This window comes from Andrena cerasifolii, chromosome 3 (assembly GCF_050908995.1).
Source record: "Andrena cerasifolii isolate SP2316 chromosome 3, iyAndCera1_principal, whole genome shotgun sequence".
Lineage (NCBI taxonomy): Eukaryota > Metazoa > Arthropoda > Insecta > Hymenoptera > Andrenidae > Andrena > Andrena cerasifolii.
Window position 1 is genome coordinate 12214096 of NC_135120.1, and position 22725 is coordinate 12236820.

At 40.0% G+C, this 22725-nt stretch overlaps 3 protein-coding genes across 6 annotated transcripts; 1 reads left to right on the top strand and 2 right to left on the bottom strand.

Annotated features, from left to right (window-relative positions):
- Window positions 1-168: 168 nt before the first annotated feature.
- On the bottom strand, window positions 169-7483 carry LOC143367274 (ATPase family AAA domain-containing protein 2-like). Its single transcript, XM_076808909.1, has 12 exons — window positions 6920-7483; window positions 6687-6835; window positions 4001-4270; window positions 3727-3918; window positions 2926-3107; window positions 2510-2696; window positions 2192-2377; window positions 1691-1826; window positions 1383-1484; window positions 1215-1310; window positions 813-1144; window positions 169-734 (listed from the first exon to the last, which is right to left on the bottom strand). The coding sequence occupies exons 1-11, from the start codon at window positions 7071-7073 to the stop codon at window positions 831-833; spliced, it is 1968 nt and encodes a 655-aa protein (XP_076665024.1). The 5' UTR covers window positions 7074-7483; the 3' UTR covers window positions 169-734; window positions 813-830.
- Window positions 7484-10761: 3278 nt separating this feature from the next.
- Window positions 10762-18169, bottom strand: LOC143367545 (ATPase family AAA domain-containing protein 2B-like). 3 transcript variants are annotated; one of them, XM_076809500.1, is made up of 16 exons: window positions 17816-18169; window positions 16996-17224; window positions 16491-16848; window positions 16253-16424; window positions 16114-16180; window positions 15759-16008; window positions 15460-15674; window positions 15031-15323; window positions 14643-14960; window positions 14389-14570; window positions 14142-14328; window positions 13595-14073; window positions 13326-13511; window positions 12907-12942; window positions 11817-12696; window positions 10762-11615 (listed from the first exon to the last, which is right to left on the bottom strand). In XM_076809500.1, exons 1-16 carry the CDS (start codon window positions 17819-17821, stop codon window positions 11526-11528), a joined length of 3948 nt encoding a protein of 1315 aa, XP_076665615.1. In that variant the 5' UTR covers window positions 17822-18169; the 3' UTR covers window positions 10762-11525. The 3 variants fall into 3 exon arrangements, with proteins under 3 accessions (XP_076665615.1, XP_076665614.1, XP_076665616.1); XM_076809499.1 differs by having other exon boundaries at window positions 16099-16180; XM_076809501.1 differs by lacking the exon at window positions 12907-12942 and having other exon boundaries at window positions 16099-16180.
- Window positions 18170-19751: 1582 nt separating this feature from the next.
- On the top strand, window positions 19752-22039 carry Pus1 (Pseudouridine synthase 1). Of its 2 annotated transcripts, XM_076809336.1 has the most exons (7): window positions 19756-19904; window positions 20043-20198; window positions 20377-20763; window positions 20923-21265; window positions 21343-21598; window positions 21680-21825; window positions 21901-22039. In XM_076809336.1, exons 1-7 carry the CDS (start codon window positions 19877-19879, stop codon window positions 21980-21982), a joined length of 1398 nt encoding a protein of 465 aa, XP_076665451.1. In that variant the 5' UTR covers window positions 19756-19876; the 3' UTR covers window positions 21983-22039. The 2 variants fall into 2 exon arrangements, with proteins under 2 accessions (XP_076665452.1, XP_076665451.1); XM_076809337.1 differs by lacking the exon at window positions 20043-20198 and having other exon boundaries at window positions 19752-19904.
- Window positions 22040-22725: the final 686 nt, after the last annotated feature.

The window sequence follows — 22725 nt, forward strand, 5'->3', positions numbered from 1 at the left end:
CCACGATCATGCAACTCGAGCGACGAGATCTGATTAATTCCTTTGTGGGTAGCATTACTAGCATTATCCCAGCGGAGAAAGTGATTTCGCGCCAAACCGCACGAACTTGAACACTTTCTTTGTTACGAAACGGGACCACAGCCCGTTCAAGTGTACTGGTTTCATTGTACAAACCGAAATAATTAAGCTCGCCTCGGGTTCAGGAAGTTTCGACACCTCAGAACGGTATCAAGTTGCATCTCGATATCCAAAGTAAATACAGGGTCCGCGGAGCAAATTAAAACATCCAATTTCAGCAGCCCAAAAAGCAGTAATACGCAGACAAAAAATAAAAAATGGTAAAATGCCTCCTAATTCAGGAATGTGGAATTTCACACACAGCAAAGTCTCAACTGTGTAATGCTCCGGAAATTTCACGTAATTCACGCCGGCCGGGGTTGCATACTCTTCTAACAAAAATGGCACCTCATTGAACGCAATTGCAAATTCACTTTACAACCCATTGAATATCTACAATCGTATCCATCTCACAAAGTATATTTATCAAAATGGACGATAATAATTGGCAGGACTACACGTAACGCTTACACGCACGACCACGAAGAACTATTCGAAGCGAGCGAGCCAGAATGCAGTATCAGCAGAATTTGATATCGTGCTTCCATTTCACCTGAGCAAGTACGATCAGATTTTAGCAGGTGCTCGTTAGCAGCTTAGTTTGCAATGGCGAACGACTGAAAATTACAGATCGGGTGGGAGAAAGGGCGCCGACTGATGCCAGTGGAATTGCACGGGGTACCGTTTCTGCTTACCGAAAAATTCGAAGAGATTCAAGTTTCTTCCCTCTTCACGTGCACCTTCACTTTCCTCAGTTCCTTGAATTGCCCGAGGCATTCCTCCACCGCCGCGCACGAATCCTCCTCGCTCTTCTCCAAAGTCAGCTCGAGGGACGCGTAGAGGCTTTCTAGATCGTGACAGGGCCAAGTTTCTGTCGCCACGGTGATCTTCTGTAGCAGCTCTTCCGCCTCGGAATCTGTTAACTTCTCGTTGCTGGACGAGGACAAATTCCCTCCGGGCACGTTCTTCGCCCGTTTCGATAATGGCCCTTCGCCAGACCCGCTGGTTTTCCGTTTAATGGTAATTTCTGACCAGGGAGAAGATCGTTTTACTTTTACGTGTCTGGTGATTGTAAATCGATATTCGATGCGTATTACTTGACTTCGTTGCCGTCATCAACTGGGCTGATCGCACGGTGCAAAGTTTGTTGCGCGTTCTCGACCCGAATTTGCTCCTTCGCGACGATACCTCTTCTGCCGACGGGACAGTATCGTTAGTGCTTTATAGACACTTTGCGGTGGTTGAGTAAAGGATCGTGCACTTACGCGTCGAAGAATTCTCTGCGGAGTTGCTTTGCCCTGCTGACTTCCGCTTCCTCCCTCCGCCTTGGGTCCTTTTTGGGTTCGCTTCAGTTTGAATGAAATCCACTGTTTTAATGCGAAATGGGTGGGTGAAAAATGTAATATTATTTTAAGAAAATTTTTACCACCATGCTTCTGTTCCAGCTAGAGAATGTTAATTTCGAAAAGTTGATAGCTGCAGTGTGGTAGTCTTTTTCTTTTTTTTTATTAGAATTCAAGAGAAAGGCTGAACAATAGCATTAGGGTTTTCAAAACTCATCGTGACGCTGTACCTTGGGAGGATTGATTCGACTCGATGTCAGACGCCGAGTGAAGGAACAATTGCTTGAAAAATGATTCACGCTCCTGCTCTCCGGGAGGCATAATTTCGAACACTTCGCCCTGATGTTGGTCGAATAAACAGGAGATCTAATAATTTGATAACGACAAAACGGGGGATGAGTACAATCCGTGACACATGAATAATAATTGCATCAATTTTTATTATTCGATGCATCAAAATTAAGTGTCTTCCACTTTCTTTACATTTCAAATTTAGACTTCTATTCTCTTTGTCAGTACACTGCTATTTTTTTTCTTATATCCCCTTTCTATTTTTTTTCCTAACATATTGTAATTCACTAAGTACGCATTAAAACCTTCAATATTACTACCTCAAATTTACCGCTTCCCCAAATTTGCCACTTCCCAAAAGTTGCTGCTCCCAAAATTTATCGCTACTTATTGCCCTGACTACTATACACTATCACGTATGAATCCATTGCATTCCTTACATCTGCTGGCAAATCTTCCTGCGAGCAATTGGCCGTAGCCAAAATTAACAAGTGCACCGATCGATCTAGACCCTGCAGCAAAGACGTGAAAACGACACGCGCCGCTTCGTCCACCAAGTACCACCAAACCATGATATCAGGAACGTAGAGCAACGCCGGCAGGCTTCGCCGAGCCATCTTCATCTTCTAATAAGCAGCGCGACCAACAACAGGATTTAATTAAATGATTATCATTTTGTGGCCGAGTTAACAATGAAATAACCAATAACACGGAATAAAATATCCCAGTGCATTGCACGGATTGTCTTGTTAGGTTACTTGGATAATGGCTTCTTCAGCGGCTCTACCAGTCTCCTCGAACAAAGTCGTAACGTCCAACATGTGGCAAGGAAGATGCTCCAGCGTGTGCAGCAACGCTGGCCCCAGATGACGAGTGTGGGAGTCATCGTCGCCGCACAATAAAATCCTTGGGCAACTGGTTGACCTGGACGCAGCTTTGCCAGTACTATAACAGAGATCCTTCAACACTTTCCATGAATTACAAACTACTGATAACAAAAATCAACCCCCATCTCACCTTATTGAAAGCTTTAGTTCCTAGGAAAATATTAGCAAAGAAGAAAGCAAGCTGCTGAAAGGAACTTGGGCGTATAATATTCAACGGGGTCATCGAGCACGTGTCGAAAATGTTGTAGCCTATTTAGTCTTTCACTCAGTCACGATCTAATACTCACATGACGTCGCAAACCAACATTCCTGCCGGGCAAAGGATCTCGAGTTCCGATAGAATGCGTGACAAATTGTCTTGAAGGAGAGGCTGAATCTTGAAGGACAAAGATTTTACAGGCGTGACTGAAACGCGATGGGACGCTGGCATGATGTTCTGTCGAGCCCTTAAGAAATCTTGCTTCTCGACCTATTGTAACGGAACTTTCGTTAAAACGATTAAAGATTCAAGGAGTTAGCAATTAAATAAGAAAGGAAATAACTATCTCGAGAAAGGGATTGTTTTGGGATGTACTTATTCAAAAAGTGTGTACAAAGCCTCTATTGAGAAACTTCTCTCTGCCTTGGGGAGCACATTCTCCTTTGCAGTACTTTATGAAACGCTATCGGTTCTGATTGTATACCCCTCCAGTGGGTATAGATTAAACAAGTCGCTCCAGGCGAACATACCAGCCACTTCTCATTGCACAAACACCAATATACCTCGGTGAATGTATGCTAATCTCGACTTACGCTCCTCAAGGGTTAATTCAACGTTCCTCGAGCCATCCATCATCGTGCTATATTTTGCAAAAGGGCGAAACTTGCGCAAAACGATTCCACCCAGCCAAACGCATTCCATGCATGATATACCAAGGTATTCGCATAATTAGTATCGTTTACCTGGCTTTCTTTGCCGCGTGTAACACTACAACTCTCAGTGAACTACATCTTAGCCCCCCCTTGCAGAGTTATTTCTCCACAACAGTCAGTGCACTATGGATTACGCTACGAATTCTTTAAAGTGCTCTTATCTTCGTTCTAATTACTTTAATATGTCGCTCGTTGATTTGATATTTCGCGTTGGTTGTGTATATTTCCGGGTAGTTCCTCCGGACGCAGCACATGACCGATTCAGCGCAAAGGGCTTGCAAGTCGCTGCCGCAGAATCCGACAGTCTTCGTCGCCAGATAGGCCAAGAATTTCTGTGGCGGTTTCTGCCTCCAGCCCTTGATGTGCACCTACCGGCACGCATAAGATCAACATTAGCTAGACATCCAACAGTTGGGAAGTGAGGAGTGACTCTTGGCGGAGCAGTGGTACCGAGAGGATCTCCTTCCTAGCGCTGTAGCATGGCAAGGGGAAGTAGAGCTCTCGGTCGAAGCGACCAGGTCTCCTTAGAGCTGGATCAATAGCATCGACCCTGTTGGTTGCCCCGATCACTATGATCTCCGAGTTGTTCTCCAAGCCGTCCATCAAGACCAAGAGAGTAGAGACGATGCTGGCATGCACGAAGTCCTGCCGGCTGGACCTGACCGGCGCCAGACCGTCCACCTCGTCGAAGAAGATGATGCAGGGCTTCGATTGTTGAGCCTGAAAGATTTGGCTCAGTGGTGGTAGGAAGTTTAGGAATTGGACGCCTCGTGTTGCGTAGCTTCTGGGTGGAAATAGTGTAGTGGATGGAGGGAATATGGAGGTCGTAAAAGTAGGAGGAAGTGGAGATACTAATGCAGTAGAGTGGCTAGAGCAGCGCTGTCTAAAGCAGGGCACTCCCGTCACTCGCCAGTCCCGTCCGCGTTGTCAGGGATACGTACAGGGTTGCCAGAAGTAGAGTCCTATATGATATAGTAGGGAATAGTAGAGAGAGAATCCTCGCATGCACAGAGCTATATATACTAATACGACTTGTGCACACTATGGGCGAATTCCACGTACGCCCAAATCGCCCGCAACGCCCGTGATTTTCATTAAGGCAGGTTTTCCTATACGCGACTGGTTGAATTTCAAAGTCGATTTTTTCGAAAATGAAGCACGATATAAAAAAAAGTTACTGTTTCTTTTCGACTTATAACAATTAAATAAATCAAGAAAAAGGAATAGAATTTTTTGATATCGCCCGTCATTTTCGAGAAAATCGACTTTGAAATTCTTTACGTTGCGGCCAGTCGAGTATAGGAAAAAGCTACCTTAATAAAAATCACGGGCGTTGCAGGCAATTTGGGGGTAAGTGGAATTCGCCCTATGCGAGTTTCAACTTCCAATAGCTGCTCCCCCTCTACTACCCCCTACTACGTCATATGAGGCCCTACTTCTGGCAACGCTGTGTAGCTAGCCAATGCTGCTATATCCCGCGAATACAGTGTGGGAAAGAGACGGTTGGAAGGGGAAGCGGTGCGTGAGGGGTCCCACCGCTTGACAGCGCGGGGCCAGGGACACATTCTATTTTCTGCAGTCTGCATAGTCTGAATGTACTAATATACGAGAGGGACAGTGTGGACCGTGTGATCCTGTAATGAGTAGCGCAAAACACATTTGGTGATGTTTATTCTCGAGGAGATTGCACGTTGCACTTGAGTGGCCTAAGTATGTGCTTTGCTAGATTTCCTTCAACCACGCAACTTTCACCGTGTGGAGAAGTAGAATATGACCTTTGCGGCTATACTTTTACTCTCTACCACAGTATGTAACCCCTGGAAGGTGGATAGCTCGAACACAGTGACCATTATCCATTTTACTCTAATTTCACACGTACAGAATAAGCTTTTATATTAGAATTTGATCTTGTCATGATCTAAAATCCTAAACTCCTTCAAGATGTAATATGAATACTAAGTTACGCATGAACATTTAGCATGGATCCGGCTGGATCCTGCATCCGTCAAGTGAGGATTAGAGACTGTTCATACAAAATACTGGGCCCAGGGCCTAAGGCTTGCTTCCATGGGTGTTTTAACCCCTGGAAGCATGTCTTCAGGACGGAAATTAGCGATCTCGGGGTCCCGAGCTAGCTCATGAATCCTGAGCACCCAGGCTTAATGGAGGGTGAGGGTGTCTGATATCGGAGTTAGATAAGGGTGTCCCCTGTCTGCTTCGCATAAGTGTAAGGCTCGAGTACCTCCTTCGCCTCCTAAGCCTGGCAGAGTCAAGTGAGCCTGGGTGGCAGGCATCAGATGTGACTTACTAGCCCGGCAATCGAGTTTGGACTCTCGTAGGCAGTGGTTAAGTCTCAAAGATACTTAAGGGTGAAGGTCTTCGAGGTTGGTAGAAAAATTCGGTAAAAAGGGGGGATTACTCCCTGTCACTCCCTACGCTACCATCTTCACCTCCTATATTTACAATCTCCCCGCAGAGTATTGCCTAAAATCTGGAATAAGTAACGGGAAGATGATTCCTCGCAAAGAAATGAATTTGGAATAACTAATCTTCAATTATCCCTTAGCACAGCGTTTCCAAATTGGTCACCGGGGTTCCGTCAAATTTTAGTGAATTTGAACGGGTTCCGTGGCAAAATTTAATTGGGAAACGCTGCCTTAGCACATACAGTATTACCTCCAAAATTGAAACCGACTCGGAACCGGTCAGTTTCAACTGTGTGGCAGGTAATTTATTAAGTCTCTGCATACATATCAGTTCTGTGTCAGCGTGCAGTAGTAAGAAAAAAAGGGGGACAGAGCGCAAGGTATCTCTTCTTACCACTGGCACGGAACTGATATGTGTGCAGAGACCTTTATTCTCTGCGGTGGCACGCGAGAGGGACTGAGAGCAAGCCGTAAATTTCGGTGCACTCGTACTCAGTCTCCCCACTCGCCGCGGCAACTACAAACGAAGTAGTGTCGATGGCGCGTTAGCATTCTTGGAGTCACGAAACGTTTCACTTATGGAGGCACTACCGTATGCACGTCGAATCTGCGAACGTATAGAAATCATAAGGCGATCGTGCGCGATTGATAAAGTAGGAAGCATCGATATCGGTAATCAATACGGTGAAAAATGAACGAGGCATATTAACCAGGGAAAAGATCTTTTGAAGCTTCTTCTCGCTCTCGCCGACCCATTTGCTAAGGCAGTCGGAGCCTTTGCGGGATATAAAGGAAACCTTCCGCTCGGAGTTGCTACATTCGACGGCCAGGGCGCTGGCCACGAGGGTCTTCCCTGTGCCTGCGAAGCAGAGGATCGTCAATCGGAGGATCACGGTTCCACGTGATTCTGTTTCACTACGAACCATAGAACGCATTAGTTTACCAGGAGGCCCGTAAAAGAGCAAGCCTCGCGGCGGTTTCAAGTTGAACTTCGCGTAAACGTCGCCGTACATGAGCGGGAACAGGACCGTCTCCTTCACGACTCTGATGTGCTTTTCCAGACCTCCGATGCATGAGAAATCCTTCGCGCCGGACATCTTTCGTGAAACGACCGCTCGAGCTTTTATTTTGCATACCCGTCCAACGTATTTCTCATTTAGACCGTTCGAGATTCTTCACACTCGCCCGCTCCTCGCGCTTCCATCCGCCGTGATCCAGATCAAACATGCGCCCGATCGATGGCCACGTGCATCGTGAGTTTCTGTGAGCTTCACTGGAATTTTTCTACGCTGCTTGGCTGTTCAAATCCACTCGCAATGTAATTTCATTATTTTTCACGTTCCGCCGATCCCACCGTTACGAAACATACGAACCGTTGAGCCGCGATGTAGAGCGACATTCGTATGCTACGAAATACGCGGTAAACTCTCCTTTAACTCCCTTCAGGACGAAAGGAACGAACGGAATCTAAATATTTACATTGGTTTACTTTTTATTTCATCGTATTCTAGACTTTTAAATTTATTAACTCGAATGATAGAATTCAATTAGAGGTTGAGAGGGCGATTTGACAGGATTTATGAGAAGGTAATGCGTTTAGGTACATTACGAAATTTCAATTTATTATGCTACAATGAATGACAATAAAATGTATTACCTATATGGTAAAATAAATAAGGCAGTGTATGCTCTTTTGCTTATTTTCCCGTATCTTTTACACATCCACTCCATATGTTTAAACCTACTGTCCTGCAAAGATCACACCGAACCGCCAAATCTGTTAATACACATCGAACGCTGGCGCAATGTGTTCTTTGCAGGCAGTTGCGTTACAAGTTCCCATTATCTGAATACTTTAGCAAAGTAATTATAGTAGTTAGTTCAAACGGCAGTGGTTACGAGAACCTCTCGATTAATATAATTTACACGTAATTACATGGTATATTTGCAATGTTCTTGGTAATACAGAGATGACAGCGGCTCAGAAAATAGCACCAGAAATTACTCTCTGAATAATTACAAGTTTCGGATCTTCGGTATAAAGTGGAATGTAAAATATATCAATGGAAACAGGAAAGTCACGATAATTCGATTAATACCTTCGTTAATCGCATCCGTGACTTTGCTGTGTCATTTACTATTCGTTAAGGTTAATATTTGAATTTTTTATTATCGAGGTGCATTACATAACTTCTTTGGCAAATGTCAGCGATAATGTGCTCGAATTAATTAAACAGATTACATTGTCGGGTCGAATGGATGGTGCGAGAAGCGAGCGAGTACGGGCCGTAATATTAATGCGCAGGTTTAAAAGAATTTTTTGTATCGCCGAAATTTTCATTAAGTCTTTAGAAGCTAGAAGCAATGTTACAGCCAGCTTTTTTTAAAACTTCGCGTACGTTAGAAGTCGTAAGAGGGCTCTATATAACAAGCAAATCATATTACGCAGTGGTAATTGTATTTTTACTATCTCTTTTTCGGTTCAATTTCTCTATCTATCGTGCACTAATTTGCACGATGTTGACTGTGTTGTAAGAGACGTGTACCTGAGTAATAGAAGGTACAATATTACATTTCACCAATTTCATTAAGCTTTATTAAAAAAAAATTCAACCTCAGTATGCTCGTTAATTGTTGTAAAATGATTTTTAAGAAGTTTAATGAAGTTAGTGAGAAATATTTCTTTCTTATTTTCATGTAAAAGACCTTGTAGCATTAGTTTCTTACTGTTCGGTACATTTCGAAATTTAAGCTAATACATACGCATGGAACAATTCGAACATCTTACAATTAAACGTGGAAGCAACTTTGCGTGTGGTAATGAATTATTCACTAAATATGCCACTTGAGTTTTTTGAAGGGCACTACTTAATTTGCAACGAGGAGAGAAGATGAATTATCTTTGTGCAATTTAATTTCCAATTATAAATTATCATTGTTTTAAATCGATTACTATAATTCTAATGTATCACTATAAGACATGGGACATGTATTAGGGCATTAGTCGCATAGCTATGAATTATGTTCGTAAAATTACGCATATAAAATTCCTTCATCTCGAAATTTGGTATTTACATTGTTAAGGATCACGTAATGGGGGTATTGAAGATTACATTGCTAATTCAATCTAAACGCAAACTGCGGCATACAGAGAAATAAATACTACATAGTGAGCATTTCTAAAGATCAGTCTTTTCATTTCTATCTTCTACGAAATTTTCAATAATGATATAAAGATTCAGCTATGATTTCATTTATAAATTTACAAATCAAATGTGTGCCTATCGCGATAATTAATTTATTTCTCATACTTCGAAATCCTAGTTAACACGAAAATAACAAAGTGCGAAACAATTCGACGTCACTTCGTGACCATATCGTGTTACATTTCCATGCTATCAATGGCATGTCATATTCCTAAGACAAGTATTAGTTGTTAATCACATAGCATTCTTTTAAGAACTTCATAGTATTGTGTATTACGTGCTCGACTGTAAGAAATTCATACTAAATCCTTACTGTCCGTACTAAACTTGGATATAATCGAATGTACGTATCCTACTTCTGTACCTATCTAAGTAATTAAAACCGAATAATGATATTCGTTTGCACGCACAGCTTTCGCACAAATGAATACTGCGCGTGTGATCGATTATAACAGGAGAAACCATACTACTTGCACTCTAGAACGCATCAAAATTCTCTTTTCGTTCCACGTATATTATCTGGTAACTACCCTTTCACAGTTACGGTATGAATCACAACCAGTATACGAATCTAGAATGTAAGTTTTACATTTAAATATTCGCTAGGATTTATACAGACACATCTCCCTCTGTATCTATTTAAGATTTTTACCGAGGTATTTCACATTTATAGTAGAGCTTTCAATTATGTCCACTTTTGCACTGACGATCACATGGAAACCTATTTGTAATTACTTTGCTTATGGCGTATAGCTTTGGTCAAAATAATTTGAAAAGTAAGAATTACATTTCGATTGTATATCACCTACCATAAGTAAAATCAATCAACCAGTTACTTAAATATAATTCAGCTACGTGTTATAATTATAATCAATTAAATATATTAACATAAACAGCAAATACTAATTATGAATAACATCGTAAAAATTATATGTCTACCCTACTTTTCGAGTAATTTTCATATGCATTCATAAAGAATCACTGCGCCAGATGTTATTCCAAGTAGTAGGTATACTATACATATTTAGTGCACTAAATTATTCCACGATCTTCAATTATGAATATTTTCGAATATGTGCCGATTCGTTTAAGCGCTTCAAATAAAACCTATAAACTGAGAAAATGATATAACAAATAATAATCAGTATTGAAATCTGGTACAAATTATTGCTAAAAATAAATTATGTACAAAGCCAGACATTCCTAATATGCAACGTACAACATTGCTTGTATGATTTGGAATGTATTTACAATATTCTTTTCTATGAAGCGAACTCATAAGCTTTCATCGAATTAATAATTAATTAGAGCTAATACATATAGTCATTATCGGTACTAGTAAACGAAACTATGATTTGCAATGTACATTTCTCGATAAAAGGATTACAAAATAATGTTAAATCATCGAATTTTAAAATCTATCTTTTCTTACGAGTAATGCTTTGCATTTAATTTCAAAACAATAAGGCCTTTTAAAACAAGGAACGCGTGCTTTTAAACGCGAACCCTATACACGACTGTAAAAATCCAAAGTAATAACTGGCGCACGTGAAGAATTTTTAACGGATTTTATGCGATAGCGATTTATCAAAGCGCTGCTGTGTGAAATTACAGCAAAATAATTTGACACAGTGTACCGTAACATACTGTATGTAAAGAAACTATAGTTAAGTACATATATTAAATTACCATCATCTTTGTATAACCAGTGTTTGCAATGCTTTGTTATTATGAGATAGTATACCACTCTGAGGCATAAATTAACCCAAAATACTTTTACAAGTAAACTTAACTTGCACGAGAACCAATTTGTTTATAATCCTTACGATAATTAATTCATTAATTCGGTTATGGTGTATTTCTTTGCTAACTTTTAAATAAATATTATAACTAAAGGAGAACGTAGAATTGGCGAATGATGTATCGAAATTTTGGCATTCAAGCGATGTCCAAAGAGCGATATAATCCTCAGCCATTAATAATTATAAATAACGGAGCCAATATTGTTACAATAATTTGTAATTTCATATTCAAAAGCTGAGGCGAATGGTTCAAATTGTTTTCTATCACCTCTATACGTAATACTCATTCTTCTGGAAGTTAAATGCACAGTTACACTTTACCATGCCTTTAAACATCGAAATTCAAACACGCGATTATCTTATTTGCCTTTTCTTTTCTCATAAATATTTATACGATAAGAATTACTTTTCAAATTACCGAATTACGAACAGAATAGACTATTTCAAATTACCGTGTAATTCTACAGAAATAATCGATAACCATCGTTCGGTGTAAATGTACAAAAGAGTTTTATGAATGATATAAAGAAAGCAACCTGACTTATACCATGTCGGTTTGATTAGCGACATGATGAACTTTCTCGTACGATGTCTTGAACTCTTCAAATCTTTTCACTTCCTTGAGCAAGTCCTATACACATTAAAAATCGTCAAATACTTCACGCTATAAGGAACATTATACTCTCTACGTCCTACCAGATGAAAATAGATGGCATAGTGAATGGATGAACGTTAAAAAATTGCGTATTGAATGCGAATTGAAAAAAGTATCAAAGCATGCACATGAGAATAAATAAATACAGAGCAGCGTAGTCGATTAAAACATATTTACCTTTGGCAGTGATTTTCTATCGTAACTCTGAGCATATTTTCCTACGCATCGGCTCAGTTGCACGTAAATGTCGCACAATACTTCGACAGGGAAGTCCTTCGTGACGTTAACAGTATGTTGCCATGCGCTCTCCAACTCATTTTTATCCACCGCGAGCTTCTCGTTCTCTTCGAATCTGGCTGGACTAGAATCACTTTCAATGGCAAACGACAGTTCGTCCATACTTTCTCGCCTGGAGGACGAGTTTGAGCCGCTGTTTTCCGGATTTTTGTCTTCCTCCGTGTAACTTATCTCCATATTCTCGAGCTCCTCGATACGCTGATCGGCGACGTTATTGCTTTGCGCTCCCTGCGCATCCTTCGAGTTCTCGTTCTGCGAATCATTCTCCGAGTCGGAATTGTCAAAGAGAGCCACATGCCCGTTCAGAACGCTGTTCGCCTCCGTCTCGAATTCTTGGAACTTTTCTAAATCGATGCTGGTAGTTTCGCTGGCGAGGCAGACTTTGCTGTCGGGCGTAGTCACGCTCTCGTCGAACGCGATCTTCTTCTTTTTATGGACTTTCTTCACGTAGCCTCGGGCCCAGGCGGGTATTCTGCGCTTTCTAGAGTTACCGTATCTCCTTCCATTTACGACCAAAGAGTGACTATGACTTCCGGTATCCTTTTTATCCGCTCGCTCGGTGGCAGATACAGGCAGGTCTGGTTTCGAGTGGGTCTTACTTTCTGCTTCGTTCTTGCAAACGGTATCGACAACTCTGCGGCTCTTCGAGATCTCGCGACACTTGTCTTCGAAATCAGAGTCCAATTCCGCCTTTATTAACGCGTACGCGTTGTCGCGAAGCGAGCATGCGCGATGCCTTATCAGTTTGTCCGCCGGATCTCTGTGAAGAAATAGAATAGGGCATGTACATACTGAATGGCAGAAAAGCACATCACTAATGAGAAGCAATGTGAACTAATGTGAGTGGTCTTCAATGATATAATTTCCTTTATATGTATATATGGAACTAGCGAAGTGTATATGAGAGATTGAAGGCCACTGTTTCTACGGAGCGACAACAGCAACGGATAAACAGGAATGTCAGAACTACCTCTTCAATATTCCAAGGGAAGGCCTATCGCGTAAGCTGACATGAAAACACACAATATGAATGTCAGTATAAACTTTAGCTCCATTATTTATATTTATATGTCTAAATGTGCCACAAACATGATAAACAAACATCTATACAAATAAATATAAATAATAGCGTGTAAGATACAAGTCTAATAATCTGTTTTTCAACCAAGAAATCAAAATATCTCAACGTATATGAAAATATTAAAAACTCTCGAAATAATTCATAATGGAAGTCGAAGAATACAAACTTAGCAAATATTTCTGTGCTCAGTTACGCTTAATGTTTAAATATATTTTTCTGAATATGAGCGTAAGTTTTTATTAATGAGTCTTAAACTATCTTTACTAATGGATTTAATGATATAAATGCTACGTATTGAATGTACCGACCTATCGGGATTATATTCCAATGCATTTTTACATATCAAATCAATGTCGTCAAGAAAGTCTCGAGCGCAAAGATAACAGTGCATATCGATCTTCGTCATCATCGTTTCTAAATCCATGGGCTGCTTTATTATCATGTTGTAGTCTGGTACTTCCTCTGTGTCCACTGGTTTCGTGAACATAAAGAATCTGTAACGCAGACACTCGGTATCAATTATATTTCGCGATACATAATCAAGAAAAACCGATGAGCTGTATAAAAACATATTTACTGCCTGTTTCTCGCAAGTTTCGCGCAAATTTCCCTCAAGAAGATTCTTAATTCTCTTAATGAAACTTCTTCTTTCTCGTACAACAGCTTCTTCTCTTCGTCTGATAATTTCTTTGGCATAGGGTTCGGCGCTAGTGGAAGCTCTTCTAACACTTCAACTTTGCAGGCCTTTATTTTCGGTGGCTTTACGCTTTGAATCATGAATATAGGTCGGAAGAATGTCGACCTTTGCTCCGCCGTTGGTGTTTCCATACAGTAGACTTCTCCCCGAAGCTCGCTAAAAAGACTTCGCAGCTGGCTAGGGAGGTCCTGATATGTTGTGTCACTCGTGGCTACAATTAAAATAGGCAATGAGGGATCAAGCGCTGCGATACGGCACAGAAAGACCGCTTTCACGGTCTCGGGTACAAGCGGCCACCATTGATCGATCGATCGAATATAAATTATGGACGGCACATTCCTGGCAGCTTCGTTAAACACCTACAATACGAACGTTAATATAGACGAATTTTAAACGAGGATTTCTACTGTTATTATCGGCAACAAACCTGTACACAAGTTTCTTCCGGAGATCGCCCGCTCTCCGCAAAAAGAGTGCTAACGTCTAATGTTTGAACCGGTAGATGCTCCATATGGTACAGTAGTGCCTGTGCTAAGTGTGGCCCTTGACCTTCAGATAAATTCCCTCCAGAAATTAGTAGCCTCGGACGATGTATTCCCTTGGTAATCTTTATCCTGATGGAGCGTTTAATAGAATAGCAATGCGTTAAAACGTGATATCAGAAACTTCCTTACTTTGCCATAGCCGGGTTGACTCCTTGCGGAAATATCCCTTTTATCGAGCCGAGCAACACTTCCAGCGGAGGTCCTAGCAGAGGTTCTATAAACGGTTGTAATTTCCTGCGAGAGCAGGGCGATACTCTTTGCGATGATGGTACAAGTATAGAACTGGCTTGTAAAAAATCTCGTTTCTTTACCTGTGAAAAGCACGCGCGACGTAGAATTTCATTAACTTATGATTTGCTTGGCGTACATTAATAACAACTCACTTCGACTCGCTCAGGATCTAAGAGTAATCTATTATTGGTCGTGTATATTTGGGGATACGTTCTTCTCAGTCCTTGCAAGACCGCTTCGGTGCACAAAGCCCTCAAGTCTGAACCACAGTATCCAGTTGCTTTCTCAGCCAACACTTCTAACAGCTGATCCGCCGGGGCGTTTTTCCATTTGCTGACATGGATTTTCAATATCTCTAATCTTTCCTTCATAGCTGGCAAAGGGAAAAATAATTCCCGATCGAAGCGACCCGGCCTGCGCAGTGCTGGATCGATGGCATCTATTCTATTTGTTGCTCCAATAACTATAACCTGTTGCCAATAGAATAACAGACGATAGTTAGTCTCGCGTGTTGAGCAATAATAGTTTAAGGTGCTTTACCTCTCCCCTATCACTGAGGCCATCCATAAGCGCCAGAAGTGTAGACACAATGCTGGCGTGAATTTGATCCTGTTTCGTACTTCTAACAGGTGCGAGGCCATCTATCTCATCAAAAAATATTATGGACGGTTTCATTTGTTGAGCCTGCTCAAACAACAATCGTAATTGGCGCTCTGATTCTCCGACCCATTTGGATAGGCAGTCCGCGCCTTTCCTCATAAAGAACGCCATCTTTCTAGTGCCCCGACTACATTCGTTCGCCAATGCTCTAGCTATTAACGTCTTGCCGGTTCCTAAGCAAATATTTCATACTTAGCATTAATCATAGCAATTCATACTGTTTGCTTTCTGGTTATATATTGATCGATACTATTAATGTACTGCACAGTGTAATGATTAATACAGTTATGTAGGTATGCGATACAGTACCCGGTGGGCCGTGAAATAGCACTCCTTTTGGTGGAGTAATGTGAAAACGTTCGAACACGTCTGGATACATCATTGGGAAAACAACCATTTCTTTAAGGCAGTGAATATGTGACTCTAAACCGCCAACATCGTTGAACCTAATGTTGGTATCTAAAGTGATTGGATTTATGTCTGCTTTACGATCAGGTGGTCCACCTTGAGGTATTACCGATTGCCTGTTATAGAATTAACAAGATCAGTGGCTTACTGCAGATGCACTCTAAACTCGTCGAAACTATTTATACATCTTCAGATCATACCTTGCTTTCTTGCTTTTCTTCTTATCATAGCGCTGGGGTTCCGAATCGCTAGAATCACTAGAACTTGTACTTTTGCTTCTATGCTTACGCCTTCTCATAGAATTACTAAGAACACTCCTAAATGCTTTTATAGATCGTTGAACTGGCTCTACGTTCGCTTGAAATCTATCTACAGTTGGCTTTTTCTGACGTAAACTGTACTTTCTAGGGCCCGGAGAGTCAGAAGATTCGCTTAAATCACTATCTACCACTGTAAGATAATTGAATATAGATAGTATCAGTACACTCTTTCCAAACAAAGAAAATGACCAAGTTCATGGCTTAAATATGAGCATCAAACCTGTAAATTTCTTACCCCTTGGTAATTGCCTCTGCGCTGTTCTTCTAGTTCGTTTAATGCGCGTATACATATCTTCGTAACCCTGTAAATATTTTATATTGAGAATTCGTAGTAAAATATGTATCTGTTCGTACTATTACAGAAAATTATTTACATCTTCGTTCTCAGAATTATCATTGTTTTCTGCTTTCTCGCTCTCCTGAGAGCTACCTTCGTCACCTTCGACGCGCTCCACTTTAGGCTTCTCATCCTTCTCGACTACATTTCCACCGAGCCTTGTCACGGGTCCCTCTCTCAGTCTACACGGGCTATCAGACTTTCTTGTTCTAGAAAGCAAACATTTCAGATGCGCGAGCCTGATCGTAGCCTACATTTATAAAGCAGATATTTACCTCACATCCTTTTCCTCGGTCGTTTTACTTCTAGTTTCTACTTTATCTTTATGCTCTCTCTCTGTTCTTTCTCTTTCTTGCCTATCCTTAAGATCTCTAATATCCTTCTCCTGTTCAGTTTTCTCCCTAAGGTCACGATCGCTTCTGCCTCTAAGCTCTCTACTGTTTTGCCGATCGTGCTCGGCTCTCTCCCTAATGTGCCTCGACGAATTCTTGTTGGGAGGATGATTCTCGCGCGACCTAAGAGGCATGCGCTCTCTCAGATCGCGCTTCCTTTCGGGAACTTCGTCCCCCATTTCTTTATCGGACGAAGAGCCATGTTGTTGAAACATAGGATAACCTTTCAATGTTTGCGTTCCTAAAAGCATCGTACGCACATGAAACAATCATCTTTATTCGTTTACTAAATTATAGTCTCTGATAAAAGATTGATAGCATCAACTATGCAGTGCAGTAAGGGATAAAGTAACTTTATGTCGGAATATACTTGAAAGGCATTATTCACCTAAAATCCAGCTAGTATTAAGATTATCATATGTTTGCATTCTATTGCGCGTACTACGGCGTACGCTTAAATTATTCATAGATATATGGCGAGTAGTGTTCGAATGCGATCGTAAAGTACGTAGACTTTTAACCCGCCTAGCATTGGAGCTCAGACTACGGGTTCTTCCAGAAAAAATATCTTCTTCGGTATCCATCGAGTCCAATGCAGCATCATCATCTGACATTATCTATAATATATCAATTAAAAATCATCCGTCAATGTACATCGATTCCATCGCACTGTACGCGGGTCTCTAAAGATCATCCTATATATTATTTTTAATCGTACATCCGACACGTGCACGTGCACAAATTGAAATACCGAATTCTCAAGAATTACTGGGAAGAAGAAAATACGACATCGAATACTATGAAGTATTAACGGCATAAAACAAAGCGTAGCAAATTTATGCTCCACTGCAAGGAGGCAAGAAGATGAGATTTTCATTACTTGACAGATAACAGGTGTCCTTTCTCAGTCTTCCCTTTTTCTATAAAATGGAACACCGCCCATTTGAATAGCTTTTTAAAAAGACAAAGGCTGTACGTGGAATTGTGGATAAAATGTTCCTTAATAGGAAATTATAGTGAAGCTAAGAAGCCTTCGTCCACAATGCGAGAGAGTGGGGATTAAAATGTGCACTGTCTATAATAAACAAAGCACCATGAAAGCAATTAGTCTCTTCGTGAAACAGGCGAATATTAACCTTCGCGATCATTCCTTATCGGAGGTGTTCGGTGCGCGAAATTTTATTTCCTGCCTTGCCGCATCGAATTACCTTCATCTGGCCAGTTCTTGCTGCCGATCTTTATAGAAATTAAAAACGGATCTTGCAACGTCCGTCATATGCCTCGGGTGAAGTAACACCACTTTCTCGATCCAGTGCACGTAGCGCATGCACACTGAGCCTTCACAAAGGTCGTTTTACCATCGACTATCACTTAAAATTATTGCACGTCGGAACGTGGTAAATAATAACTCTCGCGATACACATGATAACCGACAAGTCTGCTGACGCGTTTGGAAATTCTGTTCAGAGTCGGGTTATTACAAAATTTATATTGCAAAGTCTCTGCATTTGCGGACTCATACTGAAATTGGCTGTAAACGTACCCGTAGGTCTAACCTAACCCGTTTGCCAATTGTGAACACCTTTAATATATGGGGTGTCTATCGCAATAATAGCCACGGTTTTTCAATGACTTAGGGAAAAATTGTTAACAAAAGAAATTATTAATTGGAAGCTGTTAGCTCTCAGCAGAGATTAAATCGTCGCGATGAAGGTATTGAAATTACCTTTCTTCGGTTCGGAAAACCGAAATTATCAGATTACATTTCTCCTCAAAAGATTGTGGTGATTATTAAAATGGACGCCCTGTATAATTTAGGAATAAGACACCAGCGCTCGTCGATTCAATGGTGTATCTACGAACGGTAAATGTACGATTTAAGAATAGTAATTTTGGAAATTATAATGTTCGGTTTAAAGTACTCGTTTTATGTTGAGAAAGAAAGGTATATTATTTTAGCATTAATTCGTTTACAATACACAAATGATGAATATATTGAGGTCTTATGAATTTCAAGCTTGTATTCGAATTAAAACGGCATCTGTAACACAAATTCTTAAATATGAGCCTTAATTGTTTCCTTAATTTCAATGAAAATAAATCCTTTCAATCGACTCGAACGAGGGATTAAAGTTAATAGAGATTTTGTTTACCAGTTATAAGTTGTTTGGAGTTATTTCGACTAATCAAGAATGTATAGGCACAGACGAGGTATAGGATAGACTTATCACCTTATGGATGTTGGTGTCGCTACCCAAACTGTATTGCCGACTCATAATTTGAGGTCTGAATGTAACTACTCTGAAACGTGTTGAAATTTTGAAAGGTGTGTGCGTACTTTTATACGTGTGACTTGTTTAGAGAGAGAGTTTGACATAAGAGGGTAGGCTTTTGTTACGGTATGCTTTTGCTCGGTTTGTCAACGACTCACGCGGATTTCTCCCCGAAAATCCATTTCGTGGATCAAGATACTATGGCGCTCAGAAATGGTATTTCTTCAAAGCCCGTACAAGCTATAAATTGCAAGATGAGCAATTAGCACTTTGCGTACCCTTGCGAAAAGTACATAAGTACATTTTTTTAATTTTTTTTTTTACAAGATTTAAAATTTGCTTGTAATTTATAGTTTAATATCTCTATATGATACTATAGCCTAAATAATTAAATTCACATTAATTATTTATACAGAATAATACACAATGTCATAATATTTTTCTATTTTATTATCTTGGGGGGGGGGGGTGACCGTCCCTATCGGTCCCCTCTGGATCCGCCCCTGGACAGGGCACGGTAATTGGGACATCTAGTCTAGTGCTCCGCTGTGAATTTTCCACCACTAGGGTCTTCTCGAAGCGTATATCCGAAATCTTTCTAACGAGATGCGACTCTGCTACCAGTTTCTTTTGTTTGAAAGTCCAGAATCATGAAATTTGAAGTAAGTTTTCAAGCAAGTACTCTCTAATTCGGAAATTAACACGTGGTATAATTCCATTCGTCTTAATGTGACGTTTCCAACAGTATATAAAAATAGTGATGTGTTCTCACAACCATTCTACAGACTTAAAACATCGTCCTTTGAAACAGTTGGGACGTTCACGAAGCCCCTTACCTTTTTCATGTCGCATCCAACATTATCGATTCAGTGTGGAACGAGATTACAGCGCCACTAGTGGTGAACTCTGTGACTAAACACTGATGCCTGAGCAGCCTGAGCTGGAGGCATGCTGAGGCATCATGCCTCGTGAAAGTTTCGCTCATTCTTTTGGTGCATGCGTCGCGCAGGATTTGTATTAAATGGTTTGTGTACTTTTGGATTGTAATGAGGTGTATTAATATTGTACGATCATCGATTAGAAAAGCCTGATATTTTGTATGTCTGGCGATTGTTCCTTTAATAATCATCGGCGCTATTTTTCAATGTTGTTCGTTTTGTAGGTTACAAATATGTACAGGGGGATACTTTGCAAAATACTGAGAGCTTTAAAACATCCACGTGGATGAATATTAAATATTCCGTACAAATGTTTTGTGGGACAAAATATCGTTTTCTAACCAATTTACCTGTTTTACGTTTATCAAACTTCCAATTCGGTAAGCTAGTAATAGATTAAATAATAATCAACAACGACAAACAAATACTTAGATTGACGCATGCGACGTGTAATTTTTGCTGGGTGACGATACAAGTTCAATGATAATTCACTATCGACTGCTATGCGTTGGATCGCAGGAGGCCGTTTGTTTCTCATGTCGTATTGTTTATTTGCAGACAATATATTGTATAGAAACATGTCTGTCCAAATTGACGATAGTAACCCAGACACTATTGAGAAATCCAACAAAAGACAATTGGTCGATGAGAATGACGAGGTTGTAGCCAAAGCGCAGAAGGTAGACGAAATAACTGAGAATGTTAAAGAAAAGCTTAAGAGAAGAAATTTCGTGCTAATGTTGGGTTATCTTGGCAAAGATTATTTTGGTATGCAAAGAAATCCTGGTAAAAAAACTATAGAAGAAGATTTATTATCCGCTTTGCTAAAGTCTGATTTCATTACAAAGGAACAATTTGAAGATGTAAGGCAAATCAAATTTCAAAGAGCTGCACGTACAGACAGAGGTGTGTCAGCAGTTAGGCAAATTGTTTCCCTTAGGCTGCGTAAGTGATCATTTAATAATATACGCGACGGATCGCAGCTCGGTATATTTTCTATGAATATATTAGTGGCGATTGGGCTACCACGGGCAAAAACTGGTTCGATTTGTAACTTCGTAAACATTTTCTACGTTACATATTTCAACTGAAGTTTTCTTTCAGCGGATCACACGAATAAGGAAGAAATAAATGAGCACCTCCCACAAGAAATTAGAGTGTTCGGTGTGAAGAGAGTCACTAAAGGTTTTAATAGCAAGAATCAGTGCGACGCAAGAACGTATAGATATGTTATTCCTACATTTTCTTTGGCCCCAGAAGATCCAATCTTTTTACAAATTGGGGAAGAGCGGGAACTAGATGTAGAGAAGCGACTCGAGCAACTCTCTATGATAGACGGAAAACCGTATAATGAATTTCGATTGACCACAGATATGCTAGATAAATTGAATGAAACTCTAAAATTATTTGAACGCACGCATAATTTTCATAATTTTACATCCAAGATGTAAGCTATTTTAAACAGTAGAACACTGTTATGTATATGAAACAATAAACCCCTAATTTTTGTAAATTCTTTTGCAGAAGACCGTTGGACCCAAGCGCTCGACGTTATATCATAAGCTTCCGTTGCGTCGAAACGTTCGTTGCAAACGACACGGAATTCGCAGTATTGGAAGTGAAAGGACAAAGCTTTATGCTGCATCAGATTAGAAAAATGGTGTCTTTAGTAGTAGGAGTTGCCAGAAATATTGTTACAAATGATATCCTTAAGGATGCATTTTCGTTAGAAAGAATTGATATTCCTACCGCGCCCGGCTTAGGATTGAGTTTGCATCATGTAACATATTGAAATCTTAAATTACTCTCGAACTCGTGTGATTAATATTTACTAAAAAATTCCATATTTCACATTGCATAGGTACATTATAAGTATTACAATAAAAGGTACGGGACAGATGGAATTCACGAAACGCTAGACTGGGACGAATGCGGCGAAGAAGTAGAGAAATTTTATAAGGAATACATCCTAAAGAATATAGTAGACACGGAAGTTTCAGAAAAGACGTATCCTTTTTTTCTGCAGCTATTTACGTACGAAACATCTTGCACAGCGCATGTACCTTAACTAACATAACATAGGACGTTAACTTGGTTGGCAAGTTTTCTTACGCCAAAGAGATTCGCTTTCAGAGACCCTGTTGCACCTTGCGAATATGTTTGATAAAGTATACCACTGTATTGCATACGTCAAAAGTGTATTAAATACGTTTCTCACTAATCATCGTCCATTATTTTTTAAATTACGAAGTAAATTATGCAGTAAATCGTCACAATGAAAATGCATACCTTGAAAGTATACCTTGAAAATGTATACCTTGAAAGTACAGTCGAACCTCGATAACTCGAATCTCAAGGGAAGGGAAAAAATCTTCCAATTATAGAGGTTTCAGCTTATCAAGTTTTCGAGTAAGAGAGGTTCAACAAACGAAAATTCGACTTATAGAGACTTTGTACCACTTAATTTTTCGACTTGTGAAGCTGTAATGCAAGACAGATTCAAGTTTTAAAGGTCAATTGTTTATTGTATACCTATAATCAAATATACCTACAACTTATGTACTACATATATAGTTACATATATAAAAATAATTATAAGACTTTATGCTCGAAATATTACTCTTTATTACATATTAAAAAAATTGTGATTTTGCTTTGTGCTAGCCTTTTAGGGTATTGTAAATCGATAGCATTTTCAATCGTGAATAATGCAGAGAAAACATTTTCCTCAATATTTTGGGATTTTTCTACGAAATTTCGTAATACATATGTAGAAGTAAACTTCGACTTGTAAACATGTTACATTTAGCATGCAAAATGTAGTTCGAATCAAGGAAGTATTATTTTGAGTTGTAGAGGTGTTTACAGCTGAGCGGAAGGGAATGAAGAAAATTTTCGTCTTATAGA